The 22826-nt window shown below is 39.4% G+C and overlaps 1 protein-coding gene across 1 annotated transcript; it reads left to right on the forward strand.

The window, feature by feature from the left end:
- Nucleotides 1-6777: 6777 nt before the first annotated feature.
- Nucleotides 6778-10844, forward strand: LOC131989863 (NLR family CARD domain-containing protein 3-like). The gene is given in 8 exon segments (XM_059355210.1): nucleotides 6778-6905; nucleotides 7012-7268; nucleotides 7387-8831; nucleotides 8991-9312; nucleotides 9422-9713; nucleotides 9716-9927; nucleotides 10014-10060; nucleotides 10315-10844. Coding segments are annotated over 8 exon segments (3108 nt in total). The 5' UTR covers nucleotides 6778-6902.
- Nucleotides 10845-22826: the final 11982 nt, after the last annotated feature.

A 22826-nucleotide genomic window follows, 5' to 3' on the forward strand; every position in this document is an offset into this window, starting at 1 on the left:
GTTTGTGAAGTTTTGGTTGTTGGATGTTGTTATATTAACATAAAAACCAATAAATATATGTTTTAAAAAAATAAAAATAAAAATAACTGAATCCACACTCACATTTTCTCAGACCAAATTTCATCCTCTTTTCACTGCATTCATTCACCCTGGAGGGGAAAAAACAGACAAAATCCAGGCTGTTCTCAATCACTGTTTGTAATTATAGTGCATCAGATGGTTAGTTACCACCATCTAGTGTAAAGATAACAGAACTACACCATCTGAACAGTGATTTGTTTGTTTGTGTGAAGTGCTATTCGGGATAAAACAATCTCAAAATCAGATACAACAAACATACATACAACTTCAACACTCAACACAGGTGAGTAACAACAAGATTAATGTGCCAAATGACTTGGACAGGTAAGGGTGTGGAAAAAGCTAATAAAAATGCTTTTAATGGGCTGACATCTGATACTGGATAGACAGGTTTTTACGTGACTCTGATGTTTTATTTTTAGACTTAGACTGTGACGGCGGCAGCTTCTTCTCTCGCAGAGTTTCCTCGACACACGAAGGTGGAAAGTGTCTGTAATTCGACCTGAAGTGAGTTCAGCAGGTGAGAATCCTACCAAAGGAATTTTGTTAATGTTTCATCATCAGGATCACTTTGATCACAATGTGCTGCATCACTGTTTAACTTCACAGGAGAAATGTTTCTTGATGCTGATTTGCTGTATATATATATATATATGTATATATATATATATATACACACACACTACTGGTCAAAAGTTTTAGAACACTCCAACTTTTCCAGAATTTTATTGAAAATGATGCAGTTTAATGTCTCAGTGTACTCTGAAATTAATGCATGTAACAAATAAACAATTGAGGTTAAAAAATAAATAATAGAATCAGTTTAGAAAGGAAAATGTATTCTAAACTGTTGACTCATTGAAGTAGCACCTTAACAGATAGAACAGCTAAACACACTCGTGGCATTCTTTCTACAATGGAAATCAAATATTCTTCAGAAAATTCTTCCCAACTCTGTTGCAGAAGTTCCCATAAATGTGGAGCAAGTTGTAGGTTGTAGGTGATCAAGAAAAGTTGGGACACCTGTAGGAATTGGTAGCAACTTAGCAACTTTCAAGGCTTGATCAACCTCCGTTGCTGCAGAACTGCTTTAAGTTTTTAACCCATTTCTTGTTCCCTGAAAAAGGCCTTTTTGTATAATTATGAAATGTACATTCTTTTTCATTTTTGGTTAACCTTACCTTTTTTTATTTACCTCTGGCAGTTCACCACTTACCTTTGTACGCATTCTAGCTGTTCATTGGACTAGAACTGCTTGAATTTCAACAAAGAATTGAAAAATTGTGCTGTTCTAAAACTTTTGACCGGTAGTGTATATATGAAATTTTCGCTAGAATTTATCTCAGAGTAAAGAACAATGGTTTTAGAAATATTTAAAAGTAGTGTTTGTGTTTCTCACAGTTTACTTCTCTCAGATTACAATCAAACTCAACAGTTTGATTGTAATCTGAGTTCACATTATCAGTGAAAGATGCAGGGAGTGTCTGAACCGGTCTGACAGCTTTGATCCACTTGGCTCTGGTGTGTTAATATTTTATCTGTTTTACTGTCTTTTTCCAACTTTTTCCCCAATTTAAAGACACAGAATCTGACACTGAGAAATCCCCCAAATGAATTTTGTTCTTCAGGATGTAACAAAAGTTCAGGGTATTACATCATACCTTTTTTTCATGTGATTGAGGTATTATTTTTAAGGTTAAGTCAAATATGTATTGTGTCCAAGTTGTAGTTGCCTTTTAATAGGAGCAACATGACATTTTTTAAAAATGTAATGTTTATTAACTCTTGTGTTGTCCTCCCATCGACCATGCAGCCTTAGTCCTAGGGGTCAAAAAGGACCCCATGACATTAGACTGGTCTTAGGACATGTAGAAAAAAAATTATGAACAATTTTTTCACCTTTTAAGGCAACTCAAGACCAACACATTGATATATGATTTTCAAATTTTTTCCATTATTAATGGTCAGTTTTAGTCAAATATACAAAATTTCAAGTTTGACTATGTGTGCTTGTAAGTATGTGTGTGTACACTACAGGCCAAAAGTTTGGAAGCAAGATCAAATTTGTACAAAAAAAGATCATAGTTTCATTGGTATACTTTTCAACAACAAAAAAACATGATTATTATATAAAGAGTCACTTATCAGAATACATTTTAACTATAATTATCGGTTCTTTAGGTTTTTATTGCTTAGAGACTGGGGGGGCAAACCATCTTTTGAAGAACACCTTCCTCTTCTTTTCAGTCTAGCTAACCCTGACAGAGCTTGTAAGAATGCATTGGGTCATTATCTTGCTTTAAAACAAATTTTTTGACCCACAAGTCTTAGTCCAGATGGAACTGCATGATGCTGGAGGATGGAGTGGTACTGTTCCATCTTCATGATACCCTTTACTGAAAACAGATCTCCTACTCTATCACCTGCTAAACATCCCCAAACCACAGCACTACCACCTCCATGCTTTATTGTCAGAGTTATGCAGGTGTTTTAAGACGTCACCAGTTTTTCTTCGGACATAGACTCGTGTTAGGTCAAATACTTATATGCTTTTGCCCACTCGTATCTCTTTTTTTGTTCTTTGGATGAAGTAGTGGGGTTTTTTTGCAGATACGACCCTTCAGAGCAGTCTTTTCACAGTTGTCAGAGATATGGGATATGGGATATGTTTATCCTGCTTTTTTTAGTAAACTTCTTTCTGTCACATCATCTTCTATCATCATAACTTCCAGTTTCTTCTAGTCTCTTCATGGTGTAGTGAACTCCTTTGTTGGAGTTGGTGTTTGCAATTTCTCTTTCAATGTGTCCTTCTTTCCTTAATGTATAAATCTGTACTCTTGTTTCTTTACTCAGCTGCTTATCTCTAGCCATGTCTGTGGTAGTTTGTCAGAGATATGAACACGGTTTAGATTTATTGGGATTTTAGTTACCAAACTCTCAAAAGCCGAGCAAGTGAATTATGTGAATTGTTTTTTACTTTTTCACTGAAGTTGTGCCTCTTGCAAATCTTCTCAACCCTAAAACTAAGCCCTTCTTTTCTTTTCTTAACATTTATTCAGCAATGGTCTGGTATGATCAATGTATACCTAAAGGTAAATTGAGGAAGATGGTTCAATTCAAATGAAAGTAAAGTCTGATCATGTCTGATCGTGTTAACACATCCAAAAATACGTAGAATACATACTGTTTTTTAAGAAAGCCACTGTGAACAGAAAATGTAAGTTGCTGCCCAATATTTGGCCTATATTGGCCTTGCTTCCAAACTTTTGGCCTGTAGTGTGTGTGGTTCAGGGACATGCCCCATGGGTCTTTGGGTGTGCATGTTTGAGTTCATTGTGCCATAAATTAAAATATTGTGACCATTATGCTCCATTTTGTGTGGAGAGTCCTTTTGTGTCCACGCAGACAATAGGTGCTATAAAAATTGATAAAACAAAATTTATATATATGGCACAATTGCTGCATTGCATTGCAACGGATAGAGTTGACAAAGTGGAGTTTACAGATTCGCCTTCTGGCTGAGAGAGAGTGAGTGACTGTTTGTAGGTGGATCAGATGTCAATGATTGGACAGGAGGAGTTGATTAAGGGGACAGTCAGGTACACAAAACTCTACACTGGTTATAACAACATTACATTTGGAAAAATAAAATAGGTTACTAGTGCAAACTGTGGGGTAATTTTTAGATAATAAAACATTCTATATATTGTGGATGGGCACATTCCATATTTTTTTTGACTGTAACAAATCAAGACGATGTAATACACTACCAGTCAAAAGTCTGTACACATTGTCTCATTTAATGTTTTTTTTATTATTAATTATTATTATTTTCAACATTGTAGATTAACATTTAAAAAAATCAGAACTATGATGGAACACATATGGAATTATGTCACAAGCAAAAATGTGTTGATCAAAGAATGTTTTATATTTTAGATTCTTCAAAGTGCCACCTTTTGCTTTGATGTTTTCAAACACATTAAGAAGCCACTAATTATAGTATTGAGGGAAGCATTGAACATTATAAGACAGATAAATTCTGAAGTAACTTTGATTTTGATGAAATACTATGAAACTGATATTGATGAAATTCTGAAACTGCTATTTGTTTATGTATTTATTTATTTTGTTCTTATGTCCTTCCTGGTACCTAATATGACGACCCACAGAAATGAATAAAATAAAATTCAAAAAAAAAAAAAAAAAAAGCCACTAATTAACTCTTAACGAGGCGCACTTGTTAACTGGAAACCATTACAGGTGAGCAGCTCATGAATCTGACCGAGAGAATAATACAAGTGAGCAAAGCTGTCATCAAAGCAAAATAATCTAAAATATAAAATATATTATTGTTTTATATTATTGATGATTGATGACCAACTCAGCTTTTCCAGTCACGTCACCTCAGTTGCCCGGTCATGCTGTTTTGCACTTTACAACGTCAGAAAAATCAGACCTTACCTAACTCAACATGCCACTCAACTCTTGACACAAGCTGTCGTCATCTCAAAACTTGACTACTGTAACACCCTTCTGACGGGCCTGCCAGCCTGCACAGTAAAACCGCTTCAGATGATCCAGAACGTGGCGCTTGGTCTACAACCAGCCAAAAAGGTCACATGTCACACGGCTGCTCATTGAGCTCCACTGGCTACCTTTTGCGGCCCGCATCAAATTCAAATCTCTAATGCTGGCCTATAAAGTTGTCTCCAGTACTGCACCCAGCTACCTGAACACCCTGATACAGGCATACGCTACCTCACGACCGTTGCGCTCTTCCAGTTGGTGGAACCAGTACCAGTTCCTACCAGAGCAGGGGCGTCCCTCTCTACCTTTAAAAACCTCCTGAAGACCCAGCTCTTCAGAGAGCATCTTCTCTCCTATCACCACACGACAACTCTACTCCTTAAAGAATTGTCACTAGCACTTAATTCTGCACTAATGGCTCTTATTGCACTGTATCTTGATTGTTTCCCTTTTTTTCCTCTAAGTCGCTTTGGATAAAAAAGTGCTAAATGACTAAATGTAAATGTTTGTTTAACACTTTTTAAACTACATATAATTATTCTTTTAAAGTGTGTCTTCAGTATTAATCTACAATGTTTAAAATAAAATAAAAAAACTTTTTATTGGTAGTGGTCAACAGACTGTAATTTTGGGAGAGTCTGGAGTCTGTGTGACACATTTTGGGGTTATTACATCCTGTTTAGAGGTTCAACGTGGTTTCTGTGTCATCTTATCTACAGTAATACGCACAAATGTGTCTGTGATGTGCAGTTTGTTGTGACGACTGAGCATGTTGTTGTGTTTGTGTGAAGATGTGGACTCTGCTATGGATCAGTGTGAGGACAGAGAGGAGGGAGTCTGTCCCTCTAAAACCACTCTGTGTGTGGAACATGACAGCCAGAGCAAAGCTCAGAGGTGAGATGATGATCTTTAACTGTCCAGGACTCTTCAGCACTCAAATCATTCGACCATCATTGTTCATGCTCTGTGTGTGTTTGCGTTGAACAGATCAGACTCTCCTGGAACTGGACCTGAACCCAGCTGTGTGTCCTTCAAGAGTGACAACTCCAAACAAGATCCTATTTACTTCAAAGATGGACCCCAAAAGTAATGATTTATCTCACAGTTATCATATAAAAACATACATGTCATTATTTGGCAGATATTTTGAATTTGAACGGGGTCAATGCCATCCTAACATAGGGTTCTTAACTTGGGAAAATTAAAACTGAGATAGAATAGGATTTGGAATTGAAGAAGTTATTGTACTGAGGCAACCAAATTAAAATTGTTAGTGACACATCAATTCTTTGTTTTCATCAGGGTCCGTCAGCAGAAACCAGATTCTCCTGATCCCAGCTGTCTGTCCATGAAGAGTCACAAGTCTATTCAAGATCCTATTTACTTCAAAGATGGACACCAAAAGTAATGATTTATCTCACAGTTATCATATAAAAACATACATATGTCATTATTTGGCAGATATTTTGAATTTGAACGGGGTCAATGCCATCCTAACATAGGGTTCTTAACTTGGGAAAATTAAAACTGAGATAGAATAGGATTTAGGGTTGAAGAAGTTATTGTACTGAGGCAACCAAATTAAAATTGTTAGTGACACATCAATTCTTTGTTTTCATCAGGGTCCGTCAGCAGAAACCAGATTCTCCTGATCCCAGCTGTCTGTCCATGAAGAGTCACAAGTCTATTCAAGATCCTATTTACTTCAAAGATGGACACCAAAAGTAATGATTTATCTCACAGTTATCATATAAAAACATACATATGTCATTATTTGGCAGATATTTTGAATTTGAACGGGGTCAATGCCATCCTAACATAGGGTTCTTAACTTGGGAAAATTAAAACTGAGATAGAATAGGATTTAGGGTTGAAGAAGTTATTGTACTGAGGCAACCAAATTAAAATTGTTAGGGACACATCAATTCTTTGTTTTCATCAGGGTCCGTCAGCAGAAACCAGATTCTCCTGATCCCAGCTGTCTGTCCATGAAGAGTCACAAGTCTATTCAAGATCCTATTTACTTCAAAGATGGACACCAAAAGTAATGATTTATCTCACAGTTATGCATATAAAAACATCAAGCGTCAACATTTTTTTCTGTGTACCTTGCAATGTCTAAATATATCATTTTTTGTGATTCCATAAGGAGCCAACATGAAAGACCGCAGTCTGCTAGACCTGGACCTGGACCCTGCCGTGCAGAGAGTGAGTCGTCTATAGACAGATACATTGACTTCAAAGGTCAATACTCCTGCTCTCCCCATCAGACAGAACTGGACTCCATATTTATGGTGTGTACAAACTAAGCTACTACTGTTAATTACAACAATCACAAAACTAAATACCATTCTGATCCAGTCTCCATGCTACACTCTTCCACATTTAATTCTGTTCCAGCTGCTTGAGGAGAACATTGTCAGTTTTGTGAAGAATGAGCTGAAGAAGTTCAAGAGAGTCCTGAGTCCAGATTACCCAGAATTCTTAGAGAGTCAGAGGGAGGATGAGGAGGTGTTGGACTGTGAGGATGAAGAGCAGAGGAGGAGCAGCATAGAGGCATTTCTGAAGATCACCCTGAACTTCCTGAGGAGAATGAACCAGGAAGAGCTGGCTGACTTTCTGCAGAGCAGTAAGAAAATGTTAACTGATTTAACATGAAGGAAACAGAAATGGAGTTGACATTATTCAGGTTTATTGTAGCATCAACTTATTAATTACATCCCATGTTTTTCACCCAGGAACTAATTCTGCAGTGTGCCAACATAAATTTAAATCCAACCTCCAGAAGAAGTTCCAATGTGTGTTTGAGGGGATCACTAAAGCAGGAAACCAGACCTTTCTGAATCAGATGTACACGGAGCTCTACATCACAGAGGGAGGGGCTGCAGAGGTCAATGATGAACATGAGGTCAGACAGATTGAGACAGCATCCAGGAAACCAGCTAGACCAGAAACAAGAATCAGACAAGAAGACATCTTTAAAGCCTCACCTGGAAGAGAAGAACCAATCAGAACAGTGCTGACAAAGGGCGTGGCTGGCATTGGGAAAACAGTCTTAACACAGAAGTTCACTCTGGACTGGGCTGAAGACAAAACCTACCAGGACATACACTTCACATTTCCATTCACTTTCAGAGAGCTGAATGTGCTGAAAGAGAGAAAGTTCAGCTTGGTGGAACTTGTTCACCACTTCTTTCCTGAAACCAAAGAAGCAGGAATCTGCAGGTTTGAAGAGTTCCACGTTGTGTTGATCTTTGACGGTCTGGATGAGTGTCGACTTCCTCTGGACTTCCACAACACTGAGATCCTGACTGATGTCACAGAGTCAACCTCAGTGGATGTCCTGCTGACAAACCTCATCAGAGGGAAACTGCTTCCCTCTGCTCGCCTCTGGATAACCACACGACCGGCAGCAGCCAATCAGATTCCTGTTGACTGTGTTGACATGGTGACAGAGGTCAGAGGGTTCACTGACCCCCAGAAGGAGGAATACTTCAGGAAGAGAGTCACAGATGAGGAGCAGGCCAGCAGAATCATCTCCCACATCAAGACATCACGAAGCCTCCACATCATGTGCCACATCCCGGTCTTCTGCTGGATCTCTGCTACAGTTCTGGATCTGTTGAAAACCAGAGAGGGAGGGGAGCTGCCCAAGACCCTCACTGAGATGTACATCCACTTCCTGGTGGTTCAGTTGAAAGTGAAGAATGTCAAATATCATGGAAATTCTGAGACGGATCCACAGTGGAGTCTAGAGAGCAGGGAGATGATTGAGTCTCTGGGAAAACTGGCTTTTGATCAGCTGCAGAAAGGAAACCTGATCTTCTATGACTCAGACCTGACAGAGTGTGGCATCGATATCAGAGCAGCCTCAGTGTACTCAGGAGTGTTCACACAGGTCTTTAGAGAGGAGAGTGGACTGTACCAGGACAGGGTGTTCTGCTTCGTCCATCTGACTGTTCAGGAGTTTCTGGCTGCTATTCATGTCCATCGGACCTTCGTTAAATCTGGAGTCAATCTGATGGCAGAAGAACAACCAACATCCCGAGTGTCCAAAGTCGTCAGAGACAAACCGAAAGTAAAGCATCTATACAGGAGTGCTGTGGACAGGGCTTTACAGAGTCCAAATGGACACCTGGACTTGTTCCTCCGCTTCCTCCTGGGTCTTTCTCTGCAGACCAATCAAAGACTCCTACGAGGCCTGCTGACACAGACAGGAAGTAGCTCACAGATCAATCAGACTCTCCAACGAGGTCTGCTGACAAAGTCAGGAAGTAGCTCACAGACCAATCAGACTCTCCGACGAGGTCTGCTGACACAGACAGGAAGTAGCTCACAGATCAATCAGACTCTCCGGCGAGGTCTGCTGACAAAGTCAGGAAGTAGCTCACACACCAATCAGGAAACAGTTCAGTACATAAAGGAGAAGATCAGTGAGGATCTCTCTGCAGAGAGAAGCATCAACCTGTTCCACTGTCTGAATGAACTGAATGATCGTTCCCTAGTGGAGCAGATCCAACGTTACCTGAGATCAGGGAGTTTCTCTACAGAAAAACTCTCTCCTGCTCAGTGGTCAGCTCTAGTCTTCATCTTACTGTCATCTGAACCTGATCTAGTTGTGTTTGACCTGAAGAAATACTCTGCTTCAGAGGAGGCTCTACTGAAGCTGCTGCCAGTGGTCAAAGCCTCCAACAAAGCTCTGTGAGTGGATTGACCACTAGATTACTGGAAGGTGTTCCTTCCTGTATTTTCAGGAGAGTAGATAAGAAGTTAATTTTTGTTTTTTTCTTTTGTCTCAATAATCCTTTAGCCTGAGTGGTTGTAATCTCTCGGAGAGAAGCTGTAAAGCTCTGTCCTCAGTCCTCAGCTCCCAGTCCTCTAGTCTGAAAGACCTGGACCTCAGTAACAATGACCTGCAGGACTCAGGAGTGAAGCAGCTATCTGTTGGACTGGAGAGTCCACACTGTACACTGGAAAATCTTTGGTCAGTTTTCAGCTGTTTGATCAAGACTAGATTTTTTTTCCTTTCTAGATTTTCCTGTATACTGCTTTCGGTTCAATTTGCTAAATATTGTCAACATGGATAGGATTTTTTGGCTGACATAATTTTCTAAATACTGATCTATGTTTTTCTAATTCCAGTCTGTCTGGTTGTCAGATCTCAGAGGAAGGCTTTGCTTCTCTGGCCTCAGCTCTGAGCTCCAACCACTCCCATCTGAGAGAGCTGGACCTGAGCTACAATCATCCAGGAGACAGAGAAGTGAGCCTGCTGCTTGCTCGACTGGATGATCCACACTGGAGCCTGGACATCCTCAGGTATAACAGGACAAAAAGAGCTCACACACTGCTAGCCTCTACTTTCTCTTATTCATATTGGATTTGTCCTGTGTTTCTTCCTTAAGGGTGGACAATGGTGGAGAGCACAGGCTAAAACCTGGTGTGAGGAAGTGTAAGTCTGGATAATATTTATTAATAAAGACAAAACAGCTCACAGTCAGTTTCTCTTACAAAACAGCTCACAGTCAGTTTCTCTTTCAATACAAAGTTAATAGTTGTCATATTTATTCATGAAAACATAACTGACAACATGTGTCATCATTAAACGTTATATAAATGAACAACATAAGGACACAAACAAAGAATGAACCCTTCGGTTATGTCTGATGATAAACTGCTTCTGTGTTTTGTTTTTTTCTCCATCAGTTTTTTGTGAACTCACACTGGACACAAACACAGTAAACAGAAAACTCAGACTGTCTGACAACAACAGGAAGTTGACTCTGGTGAGACAGGAATGGTCATATCCTGATCATCCAGAGAGATTTGACTACTGGCCTCAGATGCTGTGCACAGATGGTCTGACTGGTCGCTGTTACTGGGAGGTTGAGTGCAGAGGAAGAGTTAGAGTAGCAGTGAGTTACAGAGGAATCAGCAGGAAAGGAAGCAGTGATGACTGTGTGTTTGGAAATAATGATCAGTCCTGGAGTCTGAGCTCCTTTGATGGTCGTTACTCTGTCTGGCACGATAACAAAAAGACTGACCTCCCAATTTTCTCTGCTTCTGGTAGAGTAGCAGTGTATATGGACTGTCCTGCTGGCACTCTGTCCTTCTACAGAGTCTCCTCTGGCACACTGATCCACCTCCACACCTTCAACACCACATTCACTGAACCTCTTTATCCTGGGTTTCTGCTATTGCAGCATGACTCCTCAGTGTTTCTGTGTCCTCTGTAGGATGGAGACAACTTCCTGTCCTATGGTTAACATGTTGGATGAAGCTTCACTTTGTTTGACATTTGATTCACTGTTTGTTCTTTGAGTGTCAGAAATGTTTTATTATAAATGATGAAATTATCTCAGGGCTGAACTTGTGGACCAACTGTGACCTTGATATTCACTTTATTACAGTTTTCTTGTAGCAGCACCTGCTAATGTCTGTAATAATTGTCATTTTCTCCAATAATGGATTAGCAACTCACAGATAACAGGTTTTATACACATTGTCCTCACAAACACTGTTCTCATACACAGTCCCTGTTGTCATAGGTCAGCGGCAACCACTGCTAGAGAATAACCTTATTTTTTCAGTTCTGTATGAATGTCTCTAACATTAAATGTACAACATTGTACACCAAGATATTTGATTTGTCCAACTTTTTGAAAAGATCTACCGTCAGTGTTAAAAGTTAAAACCAAAGAGTTGTCTCAAACCGAAGAGCACGGACTAGGTTTTTGTTTAATTGAGAAGAAATTTGTTGCTGACATGCAAGTCTGTATAATATTAAACTACAACTTTACGGCTATTTGAATTCATGAGGTTAAAGGTTTTGATGTTCGATGCTGTGTTCATCGCTGTGTGAATGAATTCCCAATGGTGGCAGGTGGCACTGTTTAGGGTAGCCTCTGCCACCAGTGTGAAAGGGTGAATGAGCACAGTCTGTAGTGTAAAGCGCTTTGAGTGGTCGAAAAGCGCTATATAAGTGCAGGTCCATTTACCTTTTTTTTTTTTTTTTTTAAATTGATTTGGCCTCTTATGGTCTTTGTGCTGTATACTGTGTGTATACAAGCTTGCAAGGAGGCTACTGCATCATTTGAATGTTCATTCCATGCGTATGGATTTGTCCTGCATTTATGTCAGTGTGCAGACATGTGGGCTGTAGAGTCACTGTATGACTTCAGCTTTGAAAGGAGCTGATGGTTTACCTGTTTTGATTTATCCTTATTTCAATAAAGGAACATAATGTTACACTCTGTGTATATATATTTAAATGGGATGTGTATTTTATACGACGTAGTATTAGGGCCACACTGAGGAAGAAAAAAAAGTCATAAATCTATGAGAGTGTTTTTTTTCTGCAGAAAATATTTTCTTGCATATTCTTTTTAAAGTCCTGATACTTGTGACAATGTGATGCTGATGTGCCAAAAGATGAAGTATCTCCTTGTTTGTGAAACCTGTACTTAAGTACAATTCCACGAAATGCTCCATGGCTCTCATTTTAACAACTCTCCTCCTCTAAAACAAGTTACAATATTATGACTTCATTCTCATAAATGTATGACTTTATTCTCGAAGTATCAATATATCATCTGTTAGGGATGATGTGTCAATGGATGCTATACTGCATTTTCAATCACTATTTTTCAATTTAGTATACAAAAACTCATAAGATTCTTTGGTATAAAGAATAAAACAATACAGGTAATATTAACATTGTCACAGAACAGGCTGGATCCAAATGCAGCACAACCCGGGGACGGAAGGCAAGCAGCTTTACCAGGGCAGAGACGAGGAGACGGAGTAATGAACAGACGCAATCGGAACAGGGAAATCAAGCCTACTAATGCTGGGCTTACACCAAACGATTTTCACAGTCCCAGACTAACTGAAAAATAAAACTGAAAGTCTTTAGTAAATCTAGGAGTTTTACTGGAGTCACAGTGCTCCCGTCATTTCCATCGGTAGTAATCTGCACTGTTTCAAATCAGTCTTTTCCTAGTCTTGGATCATATCAAACATGTTTGATATTATCTCAAGTCTCAGTGACGTAACACAATCACCAACCAATAGATGAGCGGGGGAAAGGTCCCCGGTTCCAGACCGGCCAGTAAAACCACTTCCACAGGAAAAAGGAACATCACAATAATGTTAGTAAGCTCAGTCCTCAAATAAAATATAGTGATATCATATATTTAGATTTTTGGGGCGCTGTTTCTTAGCAAAGAGAACAGTAAGGAGACCCAGTTAAAACTTATAAATAAATTTAGGCCTATACATAAATAAGTAATAATTGATGATTAATATGTGATTTACTAAATGAAAGTTGATAGAGCTTATGAATATGATTATTCAATTAAACATAATTAAATAGGACATAAATGTATATCATGAATTCATTTTTAAATGTTCCTTTCCTTTATTCTTCCTTTTTTTTTTTACTTTTCACGTCAGAAAAACAGAAACCCCTTTTCAGCTTTGTGAGGGGCATTTTGTGGCATCTTCCCTTTTTGTTTTTCCAACACAAACCACTGCACACACTAGAGCAGCTGGAGCCAAAAGCTGCTTCTCCTCCATTTGGTAAGTTTTTACTATGAGCATGATGGGGAAAAAATTGCATGGTAGGTAAAAAACGCTAAAAGAATCTAGTTGTAGTCATGCAAATGGTGACCCTGAAAGATTCACAGTCTTTGTAGAATCTTCCAGCAGTCTTTCCCAAATCTTTTCAAAGTCTTCAGGTGTACAGGTAGCATAAGAGCACTGGAAAGTTCTGCATGACACAAAGACAATCTGGCATCTAGTACTGGGCCGGTGAGGCTTAAATGCTGGAGCTTGATGATCTCTGAATGAGCTCCAGCTGGGTCTGCAGGTGCAGCAGATCTCCTCTGTTGAGGGGGCGTGGCGCACTGCACCAGAGCCCATGACAAACATTCTTACCCATTGGTGTATTTCCCTGGTCATTTCAGGCCAGAAAAAATGTCTGGATATTGCATCCCTGGTTTTTTTCTGGTCACTGTGAGCTCCAGTTGGGCTTGCATGTAAGTCAACAAAAATGGCATTGGCTTCCTCTACACCACAAACCACTTTAGTTTTGACGTCCTTGCCCTTGATGTGAAATAGAGAAGATACATTATGAAAATAATTGAACTTGCATGAAATGCTCTTTAGTGATTAATAACTGCTAATTAGTTCAGGCCATCTACCTTTAGTTTATAATCTGTCTGCATTTGTATATTTTAATATATTTATAATTTTGTTATTTCCTACTTACCACTGCATATAAATGTCTATTGATAAAACTAGGATATTTTTATTAAATGTCCTTGTCAGAATTTTTGCATGCTTTCAGAAACTTGGCTTATCTAAAGTTTTGCTATAGATTGCAGCTCAAAAACCTTGGTTACTAGGTATAAGTGAGTTTCCATTTTACTGTTGTTCTATAAATAAATAGTAAACACATTTTCTTATCCTGACTGCCATAAAGGGTTAACCCTCTGGAGTCTCAAAAAGCACCAAAGCATGACTACTTCATGAAATCCAGACTAGAAAACAAAGCAGCGTGGAGCCCTACTGTAAATTTACCTCTAAAGTTCTGGCTGTAAACTCCATGAGGCCAGTTTCACTTTGATGATGATATACCAAGTAAAACTGGAGACAAGCTCAAATATATTTAGTATAAAATGATAGAACTGGATGGAACCCTCTTATATGTTAGATTTGACACCTTTCTTCACATTTGCAACATTTTAAATTTTTTATTTAGCATGATAGTGTTTTGAAAGAAAGAAAATGATTCAAAATCACATTTTATGTTGGGCTAAAGGACCAAAAAAAGACACAAAATGACCAAAAAAAGACACAAATTAACAAAAAAAGACACAACAAAACATACAAAATGACAAAAATTGTCACGCCAAACCAGGCGGCAATCTCTGTGCCTGAGCATGGAGGCCAACCAGGAAGTGCATTAAGCCTGCAATTCACTGAAAATTCCAGTAGGGGGTGCTAAGTTTGGCTGCAAAAGAAATCTGCCCATTCATTTCAGTGCTAAATTTGAAAACTTCTCACTTGATTTATTACCTCAGAAAAAAATTTCAGGGACAACATTATGGTCTCAATCACTAGTAAAAAATCTTCTTCAAGACAATTTGATCTCAATAGTTCTAATAATGGCCCCATTTAGAAGAAAATAGAAGATAAAGAATCGTATGATTTGGGGCGTTTCTAGCTTTGATTGACAGGTCACTGACAAGGCGAGCCGTCACCAGGAGAGAAGCAGAGCAATGCGTATCCATGGAAACGTGTCAATAAAGTTATATATAACGTTATATAGAAAGAAAAGAGGACGTTTACCGATTTGGTCTCATAACTTTGACCCTTTCACTGTATTTTCACTTAATGAACGTTTTGTTCAGTAAAATGTCTTGTTCAGTGTTTGGCAGACACTCCAAGGAGTCGCTGCTCAGTTTTCTGAGGTAAGAAAGATACATTTTGTTTTTGTTTTTTTGCTAGCCAAAACTAACATCCCAGTTAATGCTCCAGTTAATGCTAACATGAATTAGCAGCGGCTTCTCTCAGTCAGGTTGAGGTGTAGAGAGGCTGTAGTCAGATCCCATTGCGCTCCGCCACAGTCCAATTATGGTCTGCTCCGCGTATCGGAAACAAGATGGCGAGTATAACGCTGAACTCGAGGCTTCCAGCGGGCAGTCCAGAAAGCAATGGGTGATGTCACGGTGACTACGTCCATTACTTATATACAGTCTATGCGCTAAACACACAAGACACAAATAAAATCGAGTCCCACGAGAATAAAAACCAGAGTTGGATGACAGGATCACACACAATCACAAGATCACATTTATGTTGTTTTTTCTTTGTGCTTCAAAAAAAATTTTAAGTGATGTATACAGGCAGGATGAAAAGGATTAAAAAATGGACAAAATAGCCCAAGACTCCATAGAGTTAAGATATGGCCAAGGTGGCTAGGGGTATCAATCACCTTTCCTAAGACTGTCAGACCACTTTTGTAGCTCTTATTAACTTTGTATTGTAGAATATAAATGTATATATGAGGATCCATGTTATGTTGTTAATTAAGCTGCCCACTAATACCTTCACTGTGACACTCTGGTCAGAGTCATGCCACACATACTGTCAGGCCGAGAATGAAGGTGATGATGAAGATGGTGACTATGGCGTCATATTTGAGTGATAAGTTGAGCGAGCGATAATCATCTGCACGCACGCAGATTTCAACTGCCACACGCACTTGTTTGATCTTCGCGCAAATATTCAGCACCCAAGTGAAGCAGAGGCAGGCGCGAGCGAGTAAAAACCAACAGAAACATGCACAACAACACCGTGCAGCTACTTTGCGCGCGCTGGCTCGCTCCAGCTCTCGCTCTCTCTCTCTCTCCCCTGTGCTCGTCGCGGTGGAGCTCTGCTCGCTCCAAACAAGGTCTTTTGACACATTGGGGACGGAGACCAAGGCTGACCCCGGGCCTCTTATGATTTGTCATTTTCCAGCCCTCCACGTGGGTGTCTTTTCAGTTTTCTGCTGCCAGCTCAGTGGTAGCGGCGGCATCATGTAATCAACAACAACGGTTGTTTCATGATGTTCACGACCACAACTCTTCGCTTCATCACTGGTAATAAAAAGGTTTTAAAAAAGTGCTGTTTCTTGTTTCTATTCGTGTAAATTGTTGTGTAAATACTACTTCTAATAATAATAGTATGGATTAGAATATATAATAAATTGTAAATTAAAACATACACTGTTTTATATGATTTTACAATGGACCATGGATCATACAAATGATCATACAGTAGTTAAAAGTGTTCGATCCATGGTTTTGCAGTGACACGGAGCAGAGAGCTGCAGTCCGGCGGTGCAGGCTGTCTCTAAATTTACGTCAGTCTTCTCAGACAGCCCACCAACATTAAAAGACTTTCTGAGTGTATCCTTGTCCAGGTTTCTTTTTCTTTTCTTTTCTGTTTTTTTTTTAAATTGTTTTGATCTGCTCAGTGCTTGGATTAGACCGACTATTTATTGAGGAAATACGGTAACTAACCATCACAATTAATGATGTAACGATAAATAAAACCAACATAGCAGTCATAAATACTTAAGAATCAATAAATCAATAAAGTGCACGCGGCAGTTGAAATCTGCGTGCGTGATACAAAATAATTTACGCAGAGTGATCTGTGCCTGTGCAGATGTGTTATCGCTCGCGCGACTTATGACTCAGATATGACGCCATTGGTGACAGTGATGATGACGAATTAATGTTGGTGTTTTAGGCCTGGTCAGATCAGCCATATAATCACATATATTTTCATTTATTATATATTTATCATTTATTAGCATAAAGTTATTGAAATGAAATGCTTTTACCAGCTCATATTTTAGACTATTTTAAATGTAATACATTTAACATTCATTTTGACTGAAATAACAGGGATACACATCTCAGCAGGTAAAATATGAGTCTTGCCAAATAATTCATGCACCCCTAACTTTGCGTCTGGGGCTACGTTTACATGATGACGGTCTGAACAGAAGACGCAAAAGTGGTGTCACGTCTTCACTTTTTATTCCGCGTTTAGACAAGCGTTTTCAGGAGGAAATCTGCGTGCATACGGTGACGCAAAAGTGTGTGGAATTGGATTGTATGCATGCCAGGCAGCATCACTTAAAGCGATAACAGCATCTTTGGGCATGCGGATGTTTTCACGCCACGCATTTTCATCAGCTACTCTACACTACTACTACACTAGATCTCCCAGGTCTTGTCCAAAGCTGTCTGGCTCGCCTCCGACCAATCGGTGCATCCAAAATGTGATAGAGGTAATTACAGTTAATTACAGAAGTTTATTAGAGCTGCCAGAGCAGCTTGATGGTCCCACGCATGGAAATAATCCCACATGTTTGTTTATTTCCCTGTACTGGAGCATGTATGTGACGTAAACACATACGTGACGTGAGCAGATCTGAGCAGAGTTTTGCATCTTGGCAGTGTAGACGGACACGCTACGGCGGAGCGGATCCAACTTTTCCACTTTGGAGGGTGGTTTCAGATTTTTGCGTTTTTAAGCCCCAAAAACGCCGTCACCGTCTAAACGAAAGGCACTTCCGATAAAATATTTTGTCGTTCTTACCCGCACACGTCCTCGTGTAAACGGGGCCTGGATATGTAGGAGTCAAATGCTTTTACCAGCTCATACTTTAGACTGTTTTCAATGGACAGTTCATACATTTAATACTTACCCGGTCTGAGAAAGTAAAATATAGCCCCACCTCTGCATATTGCATCCACATTGTAACTTTGTTTCAGCACATAGCTTGGGCTATTTTCAATTGATGGTGTGAGTCACATCAATTTAATAACAAAGTAAAATGAAATTAGGGTTAGGTAAATGCATGGTTTACTTCTGCAAAAAAAGGTGTGTCTAAAAACAAGATAAAAATAAGCATGTTGAACTCTAAAAATAAGAAATTAACTCTTAAAAAAAGATAAATGATCTCACACTTCTAAATCTAAAGTTTTTTTATCTTGGTATGGAACAAATAATTGTCAGGTCACTCTGCTCGGGCCAGTTCATCGCTGCTTGCAGCTTTAATTTATCTTGTTTTAAGAGTTAGTTTCTTATTTTAATAAGAAATTAATTAAAAATTTAAGTATTCCCTTGGGTATAAATGTTCGGGGTCCTTCTTCATCCAGAACCCCTGCATGTTGATTGACCTTTTCTTTGCAAAGGAAATAAACCCTTGTCGGCCGGCAGAAGTCTCTATTTCATTATTCACCAGCAGAAGGGAAAAACTTCCACAACACACTCACAGTAAGGAGACTTCAAATAAAACTGTGATAGGAATCAAATGGTATTATCAGCACATTCTTTATTTGACCGACTTTGACAGAGTGACGTTATTTAACTTAAAACTTCAAAACAAAGACATTTTTTAAGGAGAACACTGAGATTATGTTGGTTAAAGTGTATTTCCTCCTGTGAGCAGCAGAAGGCAGCATCATTAAACACGAGTATGTGAGGTCTGACTCATGCTCTTTGATTTCCTTTGTTTCAAATTGATGGTTTCGGATTTCAGGGGAACTCCTAAATCAGAGTCAGCAAATCAAAACAGGATGCACTGAAATGGGCCGGGCTGGTAAACTTTCCTGCTCAGAGACACTGAGTCAAAGTGTCTTTTCCTGTTGTGTGCATAATACTTCTATGATGAAGTGTAGTACAGTTTTACTATAACTGTTATGTGTTTGATATTTTAAAATTCTTCCAAGAAGTTTCTCCAACACATTTACTCAAGTACTCTACTTCAGGAAAGTTCGAGGTACTTGTACTTGAGTATTTCCTTCTTTAAAAAAACAAAAATAGCTCTGAGTTCATTCCGCAGCTGAAGTCACTTTACTGACATTAAAAAAATCTCATGAGTTGTGTAATCTGTTGCATAACAAAACTAATATCCCCATTAAAACAGACCACAAGTCCTTAAGTCACAAGTCATCGTGTCTGCTTCTTTTGTCAAATGTTCTCAAGAAAACAGCGACAGACTACATGTACTTTTACTGCACTACAACAAAGTGTAAAAGGTCTAAAATTAAGTGAAAACTCCCTCCAGAATCCCACATTGAGACACCAAGACCTTAAGAACAGCAGTGAAAAACCCATGCTCTGATTTGGTTTCAGAAACTTTTGACATTTAGTAGATTTGTGTGAATTGTATGGCGAGCACTTGTGTTGCCTGCTGACACAATCCACAATCCTCTGAATGCTCTAGGTCTGTAGTTTGTGGTTGGAAAGTTTCATGAGGCTGTGATTATCCTAGAGGTCACAGCAGCTCATTTTATACACTGAGGTCAAGTTTCACTGTCTAACATCATCACACATGAAGAAAATTGGGCTCACTGAATCCACAAGAGTCTCAGCTTTCCAGTCATACACGATTTATGTAGCTCACAGACTGTTTAGGAACCCCAGTGTGCACAAATATTCACATACAATAGGACAAAATAACACATTTTAATGCATGCTTGATTCTTTGAGCTTATGCCACAATATTAATCAGATGTTTATAAATCTATATTCTGAACAACTAGATATGTTCCAATACCATTTCTTCCCTCCCGATACCGAGTACCGATCCGATACCAGTATGTTATGAAAAAAATATATCATACTACACCTGCATGACTGTGACATGATTATCATTGTGGTAAGGCCTGGCTTAGGTTAAACCCTTTATAAAACATGAATAAATACAGCAGATTCAAGCCATTTATTTTTTACATTTATTTTTAAATAAAACTGTATACTAAACAGTAGTGCAACAGAAACTTAAATAAATAAATCTGGGGGTCCGGGGGCATTCTAATGCCACTATTCCATCTTAATCACTGCATATTTTTAGAGAATTATTGTAAAGGAGAATTAGGGTTCTTCTGTGTTTTACTTAAGGCATCATATTTTGACAGTCTTCTTGTAAATTCTGTGGTGGAGCTAACACATCCATGTGCTCTTATTTTGAAAGCTACATGTGTTTGCTTTTATTTTGAAGGCAGATCCAACACGTTCTTACCATAATGCCTTATGGTGTGTTTAATTTACACTCAAAGTCGGAACTTGGAGCTCGGAACAACGTAGAAAATTCTGACATTCATGTAGACCTTGAATGCACCATTAGCTGCCGGACTCTCTATGTGCGCTGCAATGTAAATAGTCTAACTAACGGAACATTAATCCTCCGTTTTGATGTTTGTCGCTGTAAGTGGGGGGGACGGATTGGGATGACTTTGAATCTGGGGGGGACATATCCCCCCGTCCCTAGTGCCATCGCTTAACAGAGCGAACCAGTAAATACAATTCTTCGTTCGTCCGTCGTAGTCGACGACGACCAGGACATCACTTTTTTCATTGGGGGAGGGGGGGCCAAGTGCTGTGCGTCCGCCTGTGGCCAATCAGACCGATTCGGGCATGGAAAGATTTGCCGCAGATATCGCATGTAATGCCAGTGTCTGGTGGAGGGAGTGCAGCTCTGGCCTTCCGGACCTGGCGATTTTTGACGGCGGCCTCGCATCTTGCTTTCTCAAAGGCCAAAGCACCACTGCCTGCAGCCGCTCTCCAGGCGGGGCGATTGAGGGCCAGGTCTTCCCAGTTTGATAAGGCTATAATACTAATTTAATAAATTATGTGGTATCAGATCGGTGCGTGGATTCCAGTACGCGCCGATTCTGATGCCAGCATTTTTGGCAGTATCGGAGCAATTTCCAATACTGGTATCAGAATTGGAACAACTCTATGAACAACCCTTTAGACTTGAGTGCCAGCTGAACCAGTGTAAACATATCCCGCCTGTTCTTTGGAATTGTATCCATTGTGGCAGCAATTGATAAGAAAAACACTGTTTGCTTTGTAACCATGTGCTGACCTTATCTCCAGTTTCTGAGGAATCATTAACCCTTGTGTTATCTTAGGTTCTGTGTATACACCCACAAGTGTATCTGTTTATCTGTTTATTACCCTCACAAGGTCATGTGTGTTTGGTTTGCTTGTCTGGTTGTCAGCAGGATTACAGATCCATTACAGCCCTGATTTTCATTAAACCTGGTGTGTTGCAGGTTGTTGCATGGACCAAGGAATTTTGAAGTGGTACTGAATTACAGGTTGTTTAGTTTTGTTTATTGTGCAAATGACAGCTGTGACGGAAACACATTACTGAATACTGTGTCATGGGTCACATACCATGGGCTAGAGCTTGTTACCGCCATCACTGAATTTGTACCCCCCTATGTTTTATTGTTTGTTTTACATACAGGAGTGCATGTGGTGTACAATCTGAAATTTAAACAAGAGCTGAAGAGAGGTTTGTATGTCTACAACATATATACGTTACACCCCACTAAGAATTCTTGACTTTTATGTATCCTTAAAAAGATGGTTGCTAACAAGTGGCTAAATGAGACGACAGTGGTTGTCGGGGGCAGGGACAGGAACGATCTCACTAGTCCTCCTTACAGCCTCTCGTCATATTTTTCAGTGCTCTTGGAAAGTCTTAGATCGTAAATTATGTTAATAAGCAATTTATTAGGCTACAGATTCGCTAGCTGGTCAAATGGCTGGTTAGCTTGTCGGAGAGTGTTGAAGCTAACAGTAGTGGGGGGTCATCCCTATGTTCCCCGGGACCTATATTCCCAGGTCCTATGTTCCCTGTTTTTCACAAAAAGGGTCCTATGTTCCCTTGTAGTTATAAATACCGGGGAACATAGGACCCTTTTTCTGAAACTTTTGAAGAGTTTATGTTCAGCTGATATTCTCTGACCTGGTTTGAACAAGAGCTTTGATAAAAGCAACACGCTGAAATACTCTCTACAATTCTACAATGTCATTTAGCAGACACTTTCATCCAAAGCAAAGCACAAGTGAGAGTAATACAACACAAGCAAGGATGAAGTCAAGAAACATAGCAAAAGTAAGTGCCGTGGGTTAAGTTCGAGTCCATTACGATTTTCTGAAAAAGGGTCCTATTTACGGTAGACTCTCAGCCTGGCCAGCAGGCCTACCGTTGCATGACCCACCTTAGGTCAAGCAGCCCAAAACTTAAATTTGCACAGCAGCTACTGTATGGTTACTTTGCAGTTCATTTTATGACTTTTTAAATAGGGTTAGGGTTAGGCCTATTTGCCATGGAATTTGGCAGAAATGGTGGAAAAAAGTAACAGACCAGGGAACATGGACCCTTTTTGGGAAAAGCGAGGAAAAAGGCTCCTATGTTCCCCAGTCTCATACAAAGAGGGGAACATAGGACCAGGGAACATAGACACGCTCCCCAGTAGTGATGTGATGCCATGTGACCGTGGTGTAGTTCGCTATAGCATTGTCACGACCTGGCTCTACAGCCATGACAAAAGATTGGGAAATGCAGACAAACAGCAATTTAACAAATTATTCATTTAAACAAAGAATAATAATTGAGCAAAACATAAACCAAAGATATGATGAGAATACTAATCAATCAGGGGGTTGTCACAAGCATAACGTTAGCTTCTAACTTCTGTCGGCTGCATCAACACTTAACAAACATTATTCAAGCGAAAATGATCCTGCTGAACAAAACATGAAGCATCAGTAACGTGTTCACAAAGATTATTTTCTGCCTTGCAAAAAATCCCAGAGGAGAATTCTCAATAGTCACCCATGGCGATGCT

Source organism: Centropristis striata, chromosome 17 (assembly GCF_030273125.1).
Source record: "Centropristis striata isolate RG_2023a ecotype Rhode Island chromosome 17, C.striata_1.0, whole genome shotgun sequence".
NCBI lineage: Eukaryota > Metazoa > Chordata > Actinopteri > Perciformes > Serranidae > Centropristis > Centropristis striata.